Source organism: Phalacrocorax carbo, chromosome 24, assembly GCF_963921805.1.
Source record: "Phalacrocorax carbo chromosome 24, bPhaCar2.1, whole genome shotgun sequence".
Taxonomy (NCBI): Eukaryota; Metazoa; Chordata; class Aves; order Suliformes; family Phalacrocoracidae; genus Phalacrocorax; species Phalacrocorax carbo.
Window position 1 is genome coordinate 589,314 of NC_087536.1, and position 17,796 is coordinate 607,109.

At 73.3% G+C, this 17,796-nt stretch overlaps 1 protein-coding gene across 1 annotated transcript; it reads right to left on the reverse strand.

Annotated features, from left to right (window-relative positions):
- Positions 1–601: 601 nt before the first annotated feature.
- Positions 602–6,130, reverse strand: SFTPB (surfactant protein B). The gene is made up of 8 exons (XM_064472512.1): positions 5,993–6,130; positions 5,088–5,156; positions 3,985–4,110; positions 3,200–3,298; positions 2,637–2,967; positions 1,079–1,089; positions 725–814; positions 602–637 (listed from the first exon to the last, which is right to left on the reverse strand). Exons 1-8 carry the CDS (start codon positions 6,128–6,130, stop codon positions 602–604), a joined length of 900 nt encoding a protein of 299 aa, XP_064328582.1.
- Positions 6,131–17,796: the final 11,666 nt, after the last annotated feature.

Sequence of the window (17,796 nt, forward strand, 5' to 3'; positions counted from 1 at the left end):
ACGTCCCCTTGGGGGCACCCTCAGCCCCCCTGGGGGCACCCAACCCCCCCTGGGGGCACCCAAAACCCCCTCATGGGCACTGTACAGCCCCTCTGGGGGCACCCAGCCCCCTCTGGAACCACTCAACGTCCCCTTGGGGGCACCCTCAGCCCCCCTGGGGGCACCCCAGACTCCATCAGGGGCACCCGAACCCCCCTGGGGGCACCCAAAACCCCCTCATGGGCACGGTACAGCCCCTCTGGGGGCACCCAACCCCCTCTGGAACCACCCAAAGCCCCCCGAGGGCACCCCAGCCCCCCTGGGGCACCCCAACTGCTCCCGGTGCCCCTCCCGCCATGAAAAGCCCCCCGCTGCACCTCGGTAACCCTCTTCCGCCTCCGCTCTGATCCGGGCGCGGGGGGAAGGTCGTGGCTTTCGCACCTTCTGGGGACGTGTGAAAACCCACCTCCTTTCCGAGAAAGCCGCCCCCACCCCCACCCCATCACCCCCCGCCGCGCCCCGAAACACCCTGAAAAACTGGGGACACCGGTCAGGGTGCTCTGCAAGCTTTATTTGGGGGCTGGGGGTGAGGGGGGCGGCTGGGGTCGCTCCTTGTGCCCCCCTAAGCCCAGACGTGCTCCTGGCAGTGCTGCAGGGCCTGGGGGAGAGCGGGGTGGGGGGGTGAGGTGGGCGCCAGCCCCCGCCTTTGCCCCCTGCTTTGGGGACAAGGATGCCCCCAACTCACCTGGCAGCGGCGGGCGGCCTCGGGGCTGGAGCACCAGTAGGTCGGGCCCAGGGCGCAGAGCCCCACGTTTGGCGACAGCGCGGGGAGGTCCTTGTGGGGTGGGACATGGGTGTCAGGGGCTCCCCGGGACCCCCCGGCGTGGGGACGCCCCTGGGACCCCCCCCCCAAGGCCGTGATGTCCGCAGTGCATCCCTTGGCACTGTGGCACTCTCAGTGCCCCCCTTGGCGGGGGGGGGTCCTGTAGCTGGTGGCACCCCTGAGTGTGTCCCCCGGGGGCTGTGACACCCTTGGGGACCCTGGCAGGTTCTGGGGGGGGGGGTGACAACTTTCTGGGGCTGTGGGACCGCTGGGTACCTCCTCTGGAGCTGTGACACCCCGGCATGTGTCCCCAGGGGCTGTGACACCCTTTGGGTCCCCAGGACGTGTCCCCAGGGGATATGACACCCTTTGGGTCCCCAGGACGTGTCCCCAGGGGCTGTGACACCCTTTGGGTCCCCAGGACGTGTCCCCAGGGGATGTGACACCCTTTGGGTCCCCAGGACATGTCCCTGCGGGCTGTGACACCCTTTGGGTCCCCAGGACGTGTCCCCACGGGATGTGACACCCTTTGGGTCCCCAGGACGTGTCCCCAGGGGCTGTGACACCCTTTGGGTCCGCAGGACATGACCCCAGGGGCTGTGACACCCTTTGGGTCCCCAGGACGTGTCCCCAAGGGATGTGACACCCTTTGGGTCCCCAGGACATGACCCCAGGGGCTGTGACACCCTTTGGGTCCCCAGGACGTGTCCCCAGGGGATATGACACCCTTTGGGTCCCCAGGACGTGTCCCCAGGGGCTGTGACACCCTTTGGGTCCCCAGGACGTGTCCCCAGGGGCTGTGACACCCTTTGGGTCCCCAGGACATGATCCCAGGGGCTGTGACACCCTTTGGGTCCCCAGGACGTGTCCCTGCGGGATGTGACACCCTTTGGGTCCCCAGGACGTGTCCCCAGGGGATGTGACACCCTTTGGGTCCCCAGGACATGTCCCCAGGGGATGTGACACCCTTTGGGTCCCCAGGACGTGTCCCCAGGGGCTGTGACACCCTTTGGGTCCCCAGGACGTGTCCCCAGGGGCTGTGACACCCTTTGGGTCCCCGGGACGTGTCCCCAGGGGATGTGACACCCTTTGGGTCCCCGGGACGTGTCCCCAGGGGCTGTGACACCCTTTGGGTCCCCAGGACGTGTCCCCAGGGGATGTGACACCCTTTGGGTCCCCAGGACATGTCCCCAGGGGATGTGACACCCTTTGGGTCCCCAGGACGTGTCCCCAGGGGATGTGACACCCTTTGGGTCCCCAGGACGTGTCCCCAGGGGCTGTGACACCCTTTGGGTCCCCGGGACGTGTCCCCAGGGGATGTGACACCCTTTGGGTCCCCAGGACGTGTCCCCAGGGGCTGTGACACCCTTTGGGTCCCCGGGACATGATCCCAGGGGCTGTGACACCCTTTGGGTCCCCAGGACGTGTCCCCAGGGGCTGTGACACCCTTTGGGTCCCCAGGACGTGTCCCCAGGGGCTGTGACACCCTTTGGGTCCCCAGGACATGTCCCCAGGGGATGTGACACCCTTTGGGTCCCCGGGACGTGTCCCCAGGGGATGTGACACCCTTTGGGTCCCCAGGACATGTCCCCAGGGGCTGTGACACCCTTTGGGTCCCCAGGACATGTCCCCAGGGGCTGTGACACCCTTGGGGTCCCCAGGACGTGTCCCCAGGGGCTGTGACACCCCAGGGCATGACCCTGCAGGCTGTGACACCCTTGGGTGCCCTGTCACATCCCTGGGGCCCGTGCCCCCCCCGCCCCCAGGCGTGTCCCAGGGCCCCCCCTGTGCCACCCGCCCCCCCGGGGCCATCAAGGCCACCGCGTCCCCTCACTCACCTCGGTGCCGGCACAGGCGGCTGGCGGGGCCCCGGTGGCTCCCAGGGGGTGCCGGGGAGGCGCCGGCAGCGGGGCGCCCCCCACCTCGGGGCGGCAGCCCAGGGCCAGGCGGCAGAGCAGGCGGGGGGCCAGGCGCCCCAGGAGCCCCTCCAGCGCCAGCGCCATGTACCGCTGCGCCAGGCACTGGCACGCGCCCACCGCCGCCACCGGCAGCGCCCGGCACAGCCCCGCCGCCGCCGTCCCCAGCGCCCGCGTCGGGATGGCGGCCTCGGCGCGGGCCAGGAAGGTGCGGCACAGCCAGCACAGCGGCACGGGCACGGGCAGGGCCTCGCCGGCGGCCGCCTGGGGAGAGGCGTTCACTCTGGAGCCTAATGGTGGGGGCCGCGGCGCTGCCTCGCGCCCGCCGAGGGGCCTGTGGGTGCCTGGCTCCAGGGCTGTGGGTGCCCGCGGGGAGGCCCCCACTCGTGGGCGTGGGGCGGCCCAGGTGAACACCCACGGGGACGCCCACCGACACAACACCGGTGCCCCCACTCCCACGCGTGCCCCGAGGACCCCCCACCTGCAGGCGGGCGCTGAGCATCCCCAGGGGGGGCGCGGCCGGGGCCCCCCCCAGCTCGCCGGGGCACAGCTCCAGGTGGGCGCAGATGGCTGAGGGCTTCTGTGGGGTGCAGGGGGAGAGGGGGCACCCGGCACAGGGCACCCCAAGGTGGCCCAGGTGGCACGGGGTCCCCAAACACCCCAAGGTGACCTGGGTGGTCGGGGCCCCCAAAGCCCCCAGCACCCCGAGGTGTCCCCAGATGGCACGGGGTCCCCAAACCACCCTCCCCAGCACCCCGAGGTGTCCCCAGATGGCACGGGGTCCCCAAACCCCCCTCCCCAGCACCCCGAGGTGTCCCCAGATGGCACGGGGTCCCCAAAGCACCCTCCCCAGCACCCCGAGGTGTCCCCAGATGGCACGGGGTCCCCAAACCCCCTCCCCAGCACCCCGAGGTGACCCCAGATGGCACGGGGTCCCCAAACCCCCCTCCCCAGCACCCCGAGGTGTCCCCAGATGGCACGGGGTCCCCAAAGCCCCCTCCCCAGCACCCCGAGGTGTCCCCAGATGGCACGGGGTCCCCAAACCCCCCTCCCCAGCACCCCGAGGTGTCCCCAGATGGCACGGGGTCCCCAAACCCCCCTCCCCAGCACCCCGAGGTGACCCCAGATGGCACGGGGTCCCCAAACCCCCCTCCCCAGCACCCCGAGGTGTCCCCAGATGGCACGGGGTCCCCAAGCACCCCGAGGTGGCCCAGCCCCCCGCGCTGCCCCCGCCCCCCGCCGCAGCACCCGCGGGTGCTCACTCACGAGGTGCCCCTCGAGGTCAGCGAGGAGGAGGCTGAAGGCCTTGTGCACCAGGTCCTGGCACGACGTCACCATGGTGGGCACCGGCAGCGCCGCGCACTCCCGCCGCAGGAAGCCCTCCGCGGCCGCCTGCGCCCACCGCCACCTTGGCACCGTGCTGGCACCCGCTGCGACCCCCCAGAGCCCCCCAGAGCCCACCCTGCGCCCACCCCACGGCCACCTTGGCACCGTGCTGGCACCCGCTGCGCCCCCCCGGAGCCCCCCAGAGCCCACCCTGCGCCCACCCCACGGCCACCTTGGCACCGTGCTGGCACCCGCTGCGCCCCCCCAGAGCCCCCCAGAGCCCACCCTGCGCCCACCCCACGGCCACCTTGGCACCGTGCTGGCACCCGCTGCGCCCCCCCAGAGCCCCCCAGAGCCCACCCTGCGCCCACCCCACGGCCACCTTGGCACCGTGCTGGCACCCGCTGCGCCCCCCCAGAGCCCCCCAGAGCCCACCCTGCGCCCACCCCACCGCCACCATGGCACCGTGCTGGCACCCGCTGCGCCCCCCCAGAGCCCCCCAGAGCCCACCCTGCGCCCACCCCACGGCCACCTTGGCACCGTGCTGGCACCCGCTGCGACCCCCCGGACCCCCCCCACCCTGCGCCCACCCTGCGCCCACCCCACGGCCACCTTGGCACCGTGCTGGCACCCGCTGCGCCCCCCCAGAGCCCCCCAGAGCCCACCCTGCGCCCACCCCACGGCCACCTTGGCACCGTGCTGGCACCCGCTGCGCCCCCCCAGAGCCCCCCAGAGCCCACCCTGCGCCCACCCCACCGCCACCTTGGCACCGTGCTGGCACCCGCTGCGCCCCCCCAGAGCCCCCCAGAGCCCACCCTGCGCCCACCCCACGGCCACCTTGGCACCGTGCTGGCACCCGCTGCGACCCCCCGGACCCCCCCCACCCTGCGCCCACCCTGCGCCCACCCCACGGCCACCTTGGCACCGTGCTGGCACCCGCTGCGCCCCCCCGGAGCCCCCCCACCCTGCGCCCACCCCACGGCCACCTTGGCACCGTGCTGGCACCCGCTGCGCCCCCCGGAGCCCCCCACCCCCGCGGGCACCTTGGTGGCCGACTCGTTGGCCATGCGGGTGAGGAGGGTGACGATCTCCTGGCAGTCGGCACAGACGTCCTGCGAGAGGCGGCGGTGGGGGTGGGCGCGGGGACGTGGGGACACGGGCACGAGGGGACGTGGGGCGTGGGGAGGTGAGCTCGGGGGGCAGAGGAGAGAGGGCGTGGGGACAGGGGGACAGGGGGACACGGGGACTCGGGGACACGGGGGCGTGGGGACGTTGGGATGTGGGGACACACGGACATGGGGATGTGTGGGCTTGGGGGCATGGGGGAGAGTGGACATGGGGACATGGGGGCGGGGGACGGGGGGACATTGGGGTGTCCGGACAAAGGGGAACGGGGACATGGGGGACACTGGGACATGGGGACATTGGGACGTGGGGACATTGGGACGTGGGGGAACTGGGGTGTGGGGAGATGGGGGACAAGGGGCGTAGGGCATGGGGCCACGGGGCCCGAGGGACAGAGGGGTGTGCTGGGAATATACGACCATGGAGGGGTGTGGGGACACACGGGGGGTGCTATGGGGACACATGGGGGCCTGTGGGGACACACGGGGGGTGCTATGGGGGCACATGGGGGCCTGTGGGGATACACGGGGGGTGCTATGGGGGCACACGGGGGCCTGTGGGGATACACGGGAGGTGCTATGGGGACACACAGGGGCCTGGGGGGACACGGGGGGGTCTGTGGGGATACACGGGGGGTGCTATGGGGACACACGGGGTCCTGGGGGGACACGGGGGGGTCTGTGGGGATACACGGGGGGTGCTATGGGGACACACGGGGGCCTGTGGGGACACACGGGGGTCTCTGGGGTCACACGGGGGGGTCTCTGGGGATCCACGGGGGTCTGTGGGGCACTGCGGGGGGTCTGTGGGGCAGTGGGCTCACCGTGGCGGGGGGCGCCCAGGCGTGGCGGGCGCAGTGCCCCAGGGCCCCGCAGCGCAGCGCCGTCTCCCAGCTCTGGCACCAGGCATCGGGGGGCACCCCACAGCGCCCCTCCGGCACCCCCAGCCCTGTGGCTGCCATCAGCACCCAGCGCCCCGCCCTCGTGGGGCACCCAGGCGTCTGGGACCCCCACCCTAACACCCCCCACCCACAATGTGCCCATCCCACCCCCACCCCTCCTGGGGGGGGGCCAAGCAACCGGGACCCCCCATCCTCAGTGCCCCTCCCCGGTGTCCCACCTCCAGAGGGGACCCAGGTGTCTGGGACCCCCCACCCAAGGTCCCCCCTCTCCCTCCCAACCTCAAGAGGGGACCCAGGGGTCCCCACCCTTCACCCCCAATGTGGGCTCTCCACAGCCCCCCCCCGCGGCCCAACCCTGGGGAGGGGACCCAGGTGTCTGGCCCCTGCCCCCCCACTCCACCATGGGGTCTCCAGGGGGCTGCACCCAGCCTTGGGGGTGCACCCACTTTTGAGGGGCTCAGAGACCTGGGGTGCACCCACCCCGAGGATGCTCCTAGCCTTGGGGGGGCACCCAGCTTTGGGAGGGGTGGCACCCATATCTGGGGGTGCCCCCTGATTTGGCAGGGGGGCACAGAGATTTGGGGTGCACCCAGCCGTGGGTGAGGCACCAAGCCTTGGGGGGGGCACCCAGCTTTGGGAGGAGTGGCACCCATATCTGGGGGTGCACCCTGATTTGGCAGGGGGGCACAGAGATTTGGGGTGCACCCAGCCGTGGGTGAGGCACCAAGCCTTGGGGGGGCACCCACCTTTGGGGGGGACACCCAGCTTTGGGAGGGGTGGCACCCAGCCCTCGGGTTGCCCCCAGCATTGGGGGGGGAACCCAACTTTGGGGGGCACCCAGCTTTGGGAGGGGTGACACCCATATCTGGGGGTGCCCCCTGATTTGGCAGGGGGGCACAGAGATTTGGGGTGCACCCAGCCGTGGGTGAGGCACCAAGCCTTGGGGGGGCACCCACCTTTGGGAGGAGTGGCACCCATATCTGGGGGTGCACCCTGATTTGGCAGGGGGGCACAGAGATTTGGGGTGCACCCAGCCGTGGGTGAGGCACCAAGCCTTGGGGGGGCACCCACCTTTGGGAGGAGTGGCACCCATATCTGGGGGTGCCCCCTGATTTGGCAGGGGGGCACACAGATCTGGGGTGCACCCAGCCGTGGGTGAGGCACCAAGCCTTGGGGGGGCACCCACCTTTGGGGGGGACACCCAGCTTTGGGAGGGGTGGCACCCAGCCCTCGGGTTGCCCCCAGCATTGGGGGGGGAACCCAACTTTGGGGGGCACCCAGCTTTGGGAGGGGCGGCACCCAGCCCTCGGGTTGCACCCAGCATTGGGGGGGGAACCCAACTTTGGGGGGCACCCAGCTTTGGGAGGGGTGACACCCAGATCTGGGGTGTCACCCACTTTTCTGGGGCACCCGCATCTGGGGTGCACCCAGCCGTGGGTGAGGAAGCCAGCCTTGGGGGGGCACCCAGCTTTGCGGGGGGATGGCACCCATACGTGGGGAGGCACCCCGCGCGGGGCGGGGGGTCTCCCAGCGTTGGGGTGCCGGGGCCGGGGGTGCGGGGGCCCTACCTGGGGCGGCGCGGAGCAGGGCGAGCAGGAGCGCCAGCGCGGGCGGCCGCGGTGCCATGGCGGCCCTGGCAGGGCCGAGCCCCAGCGCCTCTTATAGCCCCGCCGGGGGGTGGCCGCTGGCGCGACGCCCGCCTCGGGGACACCGGGGGGCTGCCACCCCCCGGCCCCACGGCCCCGTGACCCCGGCGGGGTCCCCATCCCACCCCGGCAGCGGGGACGGAGCGGGGGCCGCCCCTGCGGTGACAATGACTTTATTGAGCCGCGAGGGATGGGTGGGGATGGGTGGGGGGACGCGGGGGGCACCGGTGGCGCTGGGGGGGGGGCAGTTCAGGGGGCCGCGGGGGACATCGGGTGCCCTCGGAGCTGGCTGGTGCCTGGCGGGGAGGTGGCAGTGGGGACAGGGCACCCACGGGCGCTGTGCCCCCGGCCCCTGTCTCCCACGATGTCCCCGTGTCACCACCCCCGTGCCCTCCCCAGACCCCCGTGTCCCCCCACGTCCCCACGTCCCACATGTCCCCTCATGCCCTTCCATGTCCCTCCACGTCCCCCCCACCCCCATGTCCCCCCATGTCCCCCACACCCCCTTGTCCCCACACACCCATGACCCGCCATGTCCCCCCGTGTCCCCCCATGTCCCCCACACCCCCGTGTCCCCCCATGTCCCCCCACACCCCCATGTCCCCACACACCCATGACCCGCCATGTCCCCCCGTGTCCCCCCATGTCCCCCACACCCCCATGTCCCCCCATGTCCCCCCGTGTCCCCCCATGTCCCCCACACCCCCTTGTCCCCCCATGTCCCCCCGTGTCCCCCCATGTCCCCCACACCCCCGTGTCCCCCCATGTCCCCCCGTGTCCCCCCATGTCCCCCACACCCCCTTGTCCCCCCATGTCCCCCCGTGTCCCCCCATGTCCCCCCCACCCCCTTGTCCCCCCATGTCCCCCCACACACCCATGTCCCCCCACACACCCATGACCCGCCATGTCCCTCCGTGTCCCCCCATGTCCCCCCCACCCCCATGTCCCCCCATGTCCCCCCACACACCCATGTCCCCCCATGTCCCCCCATGTCCCCCCACACACCCATGTCCCCACACACCCATGTCCCTTCATGTCCCCCCGTGTCCCCCCATGTCCCCCACACCCCCATGTCCCCCCATGTCCCCCCGTGTCCCCCCATGTCCCCCACACCCCCATGTCCCCCCACACCCCCATGTCCCCCCACACACCCATGTCCCTTCATGTCTCCCCGTGTCCCCCCATGTCCCCCCCACCCCCATGTCCCCCCACACACCCATGACCCACCATGTCCCTCCGTGTCCCCCCATGTCCCCCCACACACCCATGTCCCTTCATGTCTCCCCGTGTCCCCCCATGTCCCCCCCACCCCCATGTCCCCCCATGTCCCCCCACCCCCCCATGTCCCCCACACCCCCATGTCCCCCCATGTCCCCCCGTGTCCCCCCATGTCCCCCACACCCCCATGTCCCCCCATGTCCCCCCATGTCCCCCCACACCCCCTTATCCCCCCATGTCCCCCCACCCCCCCATGTTCCCACACCCCCATGGCCCCCCCGTCCCCTATGTTCCCACGCTCCCACATTCCCATGGCCCCCCCGCCCCCGCCGGCAGCACCCATGGGTGCGCCCCCCCACCCCCCTGCCCCGTCCCCTTCCCGTCAGGGCTCTGAGGCGCCGCGTCCCTCCCCCCACTCAAGAGCCCTCGTGGGGCAGGTGCGGCCGGGCGTGTGGGTCCCCGGGGGGGGGGGGGGGGGGGGGCTCACCTCCTCAGGGCTGCGGGGGACACCAGTTCAGGTGGGCGCAGAGGTGGGTGGGGGTCTCGTGGCGCTTCAGGGCCGCCTCGATGGGTGCCAGGGCGCGGCTCAGCAGGTCACGGCACAGCCCCTTCCCCACCGCCAGCCGCCCGCACAGGCGGTGGGTGATGTTCGCGACCCCCGCCTGGGGGGGGCACACGGGAGGGGCACGTGGGGGGGGCGCACGTATGGGGGGCACCGGGCGCGGGGGGCACCGGGTGGGGGGGGCGCGCGTGGGTGGGGGGGGCGCGCGTGGTGAGTGTTTGGGGGGTGGGAACGCGGGTGGGGGGCACAGGGGTGGGGCGGTGGGGCGTGGGGGGGCGTCGCTGCGCACGGGGGCTTTGCACGGCGGGGGGGGGTGTCACATGGGGGGCATCCCCTTGCACGAGGGCCTTGCACAAGGGCATCGTCTCGCACGGGGAGGGGAATTGCCTTGCACGAGACCCTTGCACGAGGGTATTGCTTTGCACGAGGGCCTTGCACGGGGGATAGTGCCTTGCACGAGACCCTTGCACGAGGGTATTGCTTTGCACGAGGGCCTTGCACGGGGGATAGTGCCTTGCACGAGGGCCTTGCACGGGGTGCATCACCGTGCACAGGGGTTTTGCACAGCACAGGGGTCGTGCCTTGCCCTGCACGGGGGCGTCGCACGAGGGGCGTTGCACGAGGGGGACACGGCCTCGCACGGGGACGCTTCGCGCGGGGCGGGGACTGGCGCCCGGGGGGGGGGCACCGTGTCCCCCTGCCCGTCCCCCCCCCGGCCTCACCTTGTCCTTGGGGTTCACCACGACGTGCTTGAGCTTCTTCACCACCCACTTGCAGATGGAGCAGCGCCCGAGGCCGGAGGGGGGCCCCTCGCCGCTCTGCGCACCCACGCCTCAGCACCCAGCGGTGCCCCCCAGCGCCCCCCCCCCGCCAGCCCGGTGCCCACCCGGGGTCCCCCTCAGCGCCCTCCCAGTCCCTCTCTTGCTGCCCGCCCCAGTCCCCCGTGGATGCCACCCCCCCCCCAGTCCCCACCCAGTACGCGCCCAGGCCCCCATGGGTGCCCTCCCCGTGCCCACCAGTGCCCCCACAATGCCACCCCTCTGCCCTCACGGGTAACCCCCCTTGGCGCCCACCAGGACCCCTCCCAGGGCCCTCCCAGTCCCCCGTGGGTCCCCACCAGAGCCCCTATGGGTGCGCCCAGTGATGCCGTCCCAGTGCCCCGTGGGTGCCCCCCAGCCCCGTGCCCCCCACGTCCCCTCACCATGATGTCGTCGTCACTCAGGTGGAGCCCCTCCTCGGCGCCGGGGGGATGCTGGAAGCCGGGGGTGCCCAGCTGCGGCCCCCCGGCACCCACAGGCAGGGTGCCCGGCGGGGAGCCCTCGGCCCCCACCAGCAGCAGGGCTGGGCAGTGCCACATCAGGAGACACGTCCCCCCCGTGTGCCCCCGTGTCCCCCCCATGTCCCCCATGTCACCCCCCATGTCCCCGTCCCACCAACGCCCCCTGTCCCCTCCCCGTGTCCCCCCCATGTCCCCATGTCACCCCCCATGTCCCCGTCCCACCAAAGCCCCCCGTTCCCTCCCCATGTGCCCTGTGTCCCCCATGTCCCCCCACATCCCCATCCCACCAAAGCCCCCCGTCCCCTCCCCATGTCCCCCATGTCCCCCCACATCCCCATCCCACCAAAGCCCCCCGTCCCCTCCCCATGTCCCCCATGTCCCCCCACATCCCCATCCCACCAAAGCCCCCCGTCCCCTCCCCATGTCCCCCATGTCACCCCCCACATCCCCATCCCACCAAAGCCCCCCGTCCCCTCCCCATGTCCCCTGTGTCCCCCCATGTCCCCGTCCCACCAAAGCCCCCTGTCCCCTCCCCATGTCCCCTGTGTCCCCCCATGTCCCCATCCCACCAAAGCCCCCCGTCCCCTCCCCATGTCCCCTGTGTCCCCCCATGTCCCCGTCCCACCAAAGCCCCCTGTCCCCTCCCCATGTCCCCTGTGTCCCCCCATGTCCCCGTCCCACCAAAGCCCCCTGTCCCCTCCCCATGTCCCCTGTGTCCCCCCATGTCCCCATCCCACCAAAGCCCCCTGTCCCCTCCCCATGTCCCATGTCACCCCCCATGTCCCCGTCCCACCAAAGCCCCCTGTCCCCTCCCCATGTCCCCTGTGTCCCCCCATGTCCCCGTCCCACCAAAGCCCCCCGTCCCCTCCCCATGTCCCCCATGTCACCCCCCATGTCCCCGTCCTACCAAAGCCCCCTGTCCCCTCCCCATGTCCCCTGTGTCCCCCCACATCCCCATCCCACCAAAGCCCCCTGTCCCCTCCCCATGTCCCCATACCCCCATCGCCCTGGTCCCTGTCCCCCACCCGCCGTGTCCCCATCTCCCCCATGGCCCTGTCCCTGTGTCCCCCACGCCCCACATCCCCAGCCCGCCCCCCCCATAGCCCCATGTCCCCCATGTCCCCGTCCCCCTGGGGGTCCCCACCAGTGACCCCAGCGAGCAGGGCCAGCAGCAGCGGGGCCATCGTTGCCCGCCCTCGAGCCCCGGGGGACATTTATGGCCCCGCAGGGCTGGGTAGCACCCAGGAAGGCGGCAGGAAGGGGCCCCCCCAAAACCACGGCAGCCACAGCGGGGTGGGGGCCGGGGGGACCCAGGCATCCGGGAACAGCGGCCCCCCCCATCACGTCGGCCGGGGGGCTGCGGGGTGGGACTGGGGGAGTCCCTGGGAACTGGGGGGACGTGGCAGGGGGGCAAGGGGAGACCATGGGGACATGGCGGGGGGGCACTGGGGGGACAAGAGGAGACCGTGGGGACCCGGGGGACATTGGGGGGACATTGGAGGGGGATAAGAGAGGCTCCATGGGGACACTGGGGGGGGGGCAAGAGGGGGCCATGGGGACACTGGGGGGGGGGGCAAGTGGGGGCCAGGGGGGGCACTGGGGGGGGGGGCAAGTGGGGGCCAGGGGGGGCACGGGGTGGGTTAGGAGAGGGCCATGGGGACACAGGGGGAGGTCAGGAGGGGGCCATGGGGACACTGTGGGGGGGGGGCCATGGGGACACTGGCGGGGGGGGGCCATGGGGACACTAGGGGGGTGCAAGAGTGGGCCATGGGGACACGGGGGGGAGGTCAGGAGGGGGCCATGGGGACACTGGGGAGGGGGTCATGGGGACACTAGGGGGGTGCAAGAGTGGGCCATGGGACACAGGAGGGGGCCATGGGGACACTGTGAGGGGGGGCCATGGGGACACTAGGGGGGTGCAAGAGTGGGCCATGGGACACAGGGGGGGGCTATGGGGACACTGTGGGGGGGGGGGCCATGGAGACACTAGGGGGGGGCAAGAGTGGGCCATGGGACACAGGGGGGGGGCCATGGGGACACTGTGGGGGGGGGCCATGGAGACACTAGGGGGGGGCAAGAGTGGGCCATGGGACACAGGGGGGGGCTATGGGGACACTGTGGGGGGGGGCCATGGAGACACTAGGGGGGGGCAAGAGTGGGCCATGGGACACAGGAGGGGGCCATGGGGACACTGTGGGGGGGGGCCATGGGGACACTGGGGGGGTGCAAGAGTGGGCCATGGGGACATGAGGGGCGGGGTCAGGAGGGGACCATGGCGACACTGTGGGGGGGAAGCAAGAGGGGGCCATGGGGACATGGCGGGGGGGCACTGGGGGGACAAGAGGAGACCGTGGGGGCCCGGGGGACATTGGGGGGACTTTGGAGGGGGATAAGAGAGGCTCCATGGGGACACTGGGGGAGGCAAGAGGGGGCCATGGTGGGGGGTCAGGAGGAGACCATGGGGACACTGGGGGGGGGGGTCCATGGCGACACTGTGGGGGAAGCAAGAGGGGGGCCATGGGGACACGGGGGGGGGGGGCAAGAGGGGGTCATGGGGACACTGGGGCGAGAAGGGGAGACCATGGGGACATGGGGGGGGGGGGCGCTGGGGCGGGCAAGAGAGGGTCATGGGCAGCCGGGGGACATCGGGGGGGATGACAAGGGGGACTATGGGGACACTGCAGGGGGGAACACCAGGGGCCATGGGGACACTTGGGAGGGGCAAGGGGGGGAAATTGGGGGTGGGGCAAGAGGGGGACACGGAGGGGGCAAGAGGGGATCATGGGGACACTTGGGGGGGGCAAGGGGAGACCATGGGGACATGGCAGGGGGGCGTTGGGGGAGAGAAGAGGAGACCATGGGGACAAGAGGGGGCCATGGGACCCATGGGGACACGGGGTGGGGGCGTGCTGGGGGAAACAAGAGGTGACCATGAGGACGCTGGGGGGGGGGGGGGTGACACACGGCAAGAGGGAGCCGTGGGGACTTGGGGACATTGAGGGGACTGCGGGGTGGGGGGGGAGCTGGGGATGTGGGGCGTGGAGGATGTGGGGACCAAGGCGATGGGGTTGGGGGGCACAGGGAGGGTGGGGGACAAAGAGGGGATAAGGACATGGGGGGGGCAGGGACATGGGGGGGCCTTGGGGGGGGGTGACAAAGGGAAACCTGGAGGACATGGAGGGGGAGCAAGGAGAGAGCCGGGGGCTGTGGGGGCACTGGGAGGACAAGATGGGACCGGGGGGGGCTGGAGAAGGTCGGGGGGGGACCTGGGGGGGACAAGGGGAACTCAGGGGGGACATGGGCGGGGGGAGCAGCGGCACCCTCCTGTTCCCAGCAGGTCCGGGGGCCACCGCAAACCCCAAAGCCACCGGGGAGGGGGGGTGTGAGACGGGGGGGGGACTGGTCCCCTTCCTGTCCCCGTCCCTGTCCCCCCACCCGGGAAGCCACAAACCTCCGTCAGCCCGGCCCCCCCTTCCTGCATGGCGGGGGGAGGTCACGGGGGGGCCAGGGCAGCGCCCCACGACCCTACCGTGGGGTGCTGCTATGGCCAGTGGGGAGGGGACACGTTCCACGGCACCCCCCCGGCACCCCCAGCACCCCCTGCACCCCATTGCACCCCCCGGCACCCATTGCACCCCCCAGCACCCCCCGGCACCCCATTGCACCCCCCGGCACCCCATTGCACCCCCCGGCACCCATTGCACCCCCCTGCACCCCCAGCACCCCCCGGCACCCCATTGCACCCCCCCCGGCACAGGTGGCACCCCCTGCACCCCCAGCACCCCCCGGCATCCCATTGCACCCCCCGGCACCCACTGCACCCCCCCCGGCACAGGTGGCACCCCCTGCACCCCCAGCACCCCCCGGCATCCCATTGCACCCCCCGGCACCCACTGCACCCCCCCCGGCACAGGTGGCACCCCCTGCACCCCCAGCACCCCCCGGCACCCCATTGCACCCCCCGGCACCCACTGCACCCCCCCCGGCACAGGTGGCACCCCCTGCACCCCCAGCACCCCCCGGCACCCATTGCACCCCCCGGCACCCCATTGCACCCCCCCGGCACCCCACTGCACCCCACTGCACCCCCCCGGCACCCCACTGCACCCCCTGGCACCCCACTGCACCCCCAGGCACAGGTGGCACCCCCGGCACCCCCAGCACCCCCCGGCACCCCACTGCACCCCCAGGCACAGGTGGCACCCCCGGCACCCCCAGCACCCCCCGGCACCCCACTGCACCCCCCGGCACAGGTGGCACCCACTGCACCCCCCAGCACCCCCCGGCACCCCCCCGGCACCTCACTGCACCCCCTGGCACCCCATTGCACCGCCCGGCACCCCCTGCACCCCCCGGCACCCCATTGCACCCCCCCGCACCCCCAGCACCGCCCGGCACCCCCCGGCACCCCATTGCACCCCCCCGCACCCCCAGCACCTCCTGGCACCCCCTGCACCCCCCGGCACCCCATTGCACCCCCCGCACCCCCTGCACCCCCCGGCACCCCATTGCACCCCCCCGCACCCCCAGCACCCCCCGGCACCCCATTGCACCCCCCCGCACCCCCAGCACCCCCTGCACCCCCCGGCACCCCATTGCACCCCCCGGCACAGGTGGCACCCACTGCACCCCCAGCACCCCCTGCACCCCCCGGCACCCCACTGCACCCCCCGGCACAGGTGGCACCCCCGGCACCCCCAGCACCCCCTGCACCCCCCGGCACCCCACTGCACCCCCCGGCACAGATGGCACCCCCGGCACCCCCAGCACCCCCCGGCACCCCCCCGGCACCTCACTGCAGCCCCTGGCACCCCATTGCACCGCCCGGCACCCACTGCACCCCCCGGCACCCCATTGCACCCCCCCGCACCCCCAGCACCGCCCGGCACCCCCCCGGCACCCCATTGCACCCCCCCGCACCCCCAGCACCTCCTGGCACCCACTGCACCGCCCGGCACCCCATTGCACCCCCCCGCACCCCCAGCACCTCCTGGCACCCACTGCACCGCCCGGCACCCATGGCTCCCCACGGTACCGCCTGGCACCCACTGCACCCCACTGCACCCATAGCACGCCCTTGCACCCCACGGCCCCCCAATGCACCCCACGGCCAAGCCCAGCCCCCTCCCCCCCGTGCCCCACAACTGTCCCAAGGCCCCCAGTGCCCCCTGTTACCCCCAGCATCCCCCGGTCTCGTTGCTTCCCAGTAACCCCAGTGTTCCCGGTGCCCCCCGGTACTCCCGCATTGCCCCCCGTGCCCCCCCTGCCCCCCGTGCCCCGCCCAGAGCCCCCCATTCCTCCCCGCGGCCTCCAGCCGCCAGGGGGCGCTGTCCCGCCCCGCCCGCCAAGGGCGCGGGGGGACCCCGGGGGGCTCCGATGGGGTCACGGGGGGTCACGGGGGGGGGACACGGGGGGGGTCACGGGAGGGGTGTCCTGGGGACACGGGGGTGGGGGGACACGGGGGGTCACGGGGGGGGTGCCCTGGGGACACGGGGGTGGGGGGACACGGGGGGGTCACGGGAGGGGTGCCCTGGGGACACGGGGGGGGGACACGGGGGGGTCACGGGGGGGGTGCCCTGGGGTCACGGGGGGGGGACACGGGGGGGTCACGGGGGGGGTGTCCTGGGGACACGGGGGGGGGACACGGGGGGTCACGGGGGGGGTGCCCTGGGGACACGGGGGTGGGGGGACACGGGGGGGTCACGGGAGGGGTGCCCTGGGGACACGGGGGGGGGGACACGGGGGGTCACGGGGGGGGTGCCCTGGGGACACGGGGGGGGGACACGGGGGGGTCACGGGAGGGGTGCCCTGGGGTCACGGGGGGGGGACACGGGGGGGTCACGGGGGGGGTGCCCTGGGGTCACGGGGGGGGGACACGGGGGGGTCACGGGGGGGGGTGCCCTGGGGTCACGGGGGGGGGACACGGGGGGGGTAATGGGGCAGGGGGTGCCCTGGGGACATGGGGGGGGGGACACGGGGGGTCACGGGGGGGGGGGTGCCCTGGGGACACGGGGGGGGACACGGGGGGTCACGGGGGGGGGTGCCCTGGGGACACGGGGGGCGGACACGGGGGGGTCACGGGGGGGGTGCCCTGGGGACACGGGGGGGGGGACACGGGGGGTCACGGGAGGGGTGTCCTGGGGACACGGGGGGGGGGACACGGGGGGTCACGGGGGGGGTGTCCTGGGGACACGGGGGTGGGGGGACACGGGGGGTCACGGGGGGGGTGTCCTGGGGACACGGGGGGGGGGACACGGGGGGGTCACGGGGGGGGTGCCCTGGGGACACGGGGGGGGACGACACGGGGGGGTCACGGGGGGGGTGCCCTGGGGACACGGGGGGGGGACACGGGGGGGTCACGGGGGGGGTGTCCTGGGGACACGGGGCTGGGGGGCCACGGGGGGGTCACGGGGGGGGGGTGCCCTGGGGACACGGGGCTGGGGGGCCACGGGGGGGTCACGGGGGGGGGGTGCCCTGGGGACACGGGGGTGGGGGGATGCAAGGGGTCACACGGCCCCACCCTGCCCTCACCCGCCTCAAGGTAAGCCCGGGCGCCCCCTTCCCCCCGCCCCCGGGGTCCCCCCACCTCTGACGCCCCCATCCCCCAGTCACGGGGGGCTGCGGGTGCACGTGGGTGAAGGGGACGAGTCGGTGACCCACGAGGAGATGCACACCCCCCCCACTCCATCGCCCACCTCAAGGGGCGGCTCTCCCAGCACACCCGTGGGTCACCCCACACCCCCCACAGCCCCCCGAGGCCGAGGGGGGACCGCGACGGGGATGGGGACACGGGGGGGGCACCCGTGGGTGTCGCAGGGACGAGGGCACGAGGGGCATGAGGGCGTTGCAGGGACGGGCTGTGGGGTGTTGTGGGGACAGGGATGTGGGGCAGGAAGGGATGGCAGGGATGGGGTGCAGAGGGACGTGTGGGGCACTAGGACATCCGTGGGGCCAGGGACGTGGGCATTGTGGGGAGGGGACACGCAGGGCCAGGGCCACGTGGGGCCCACGGGAGCCGTGG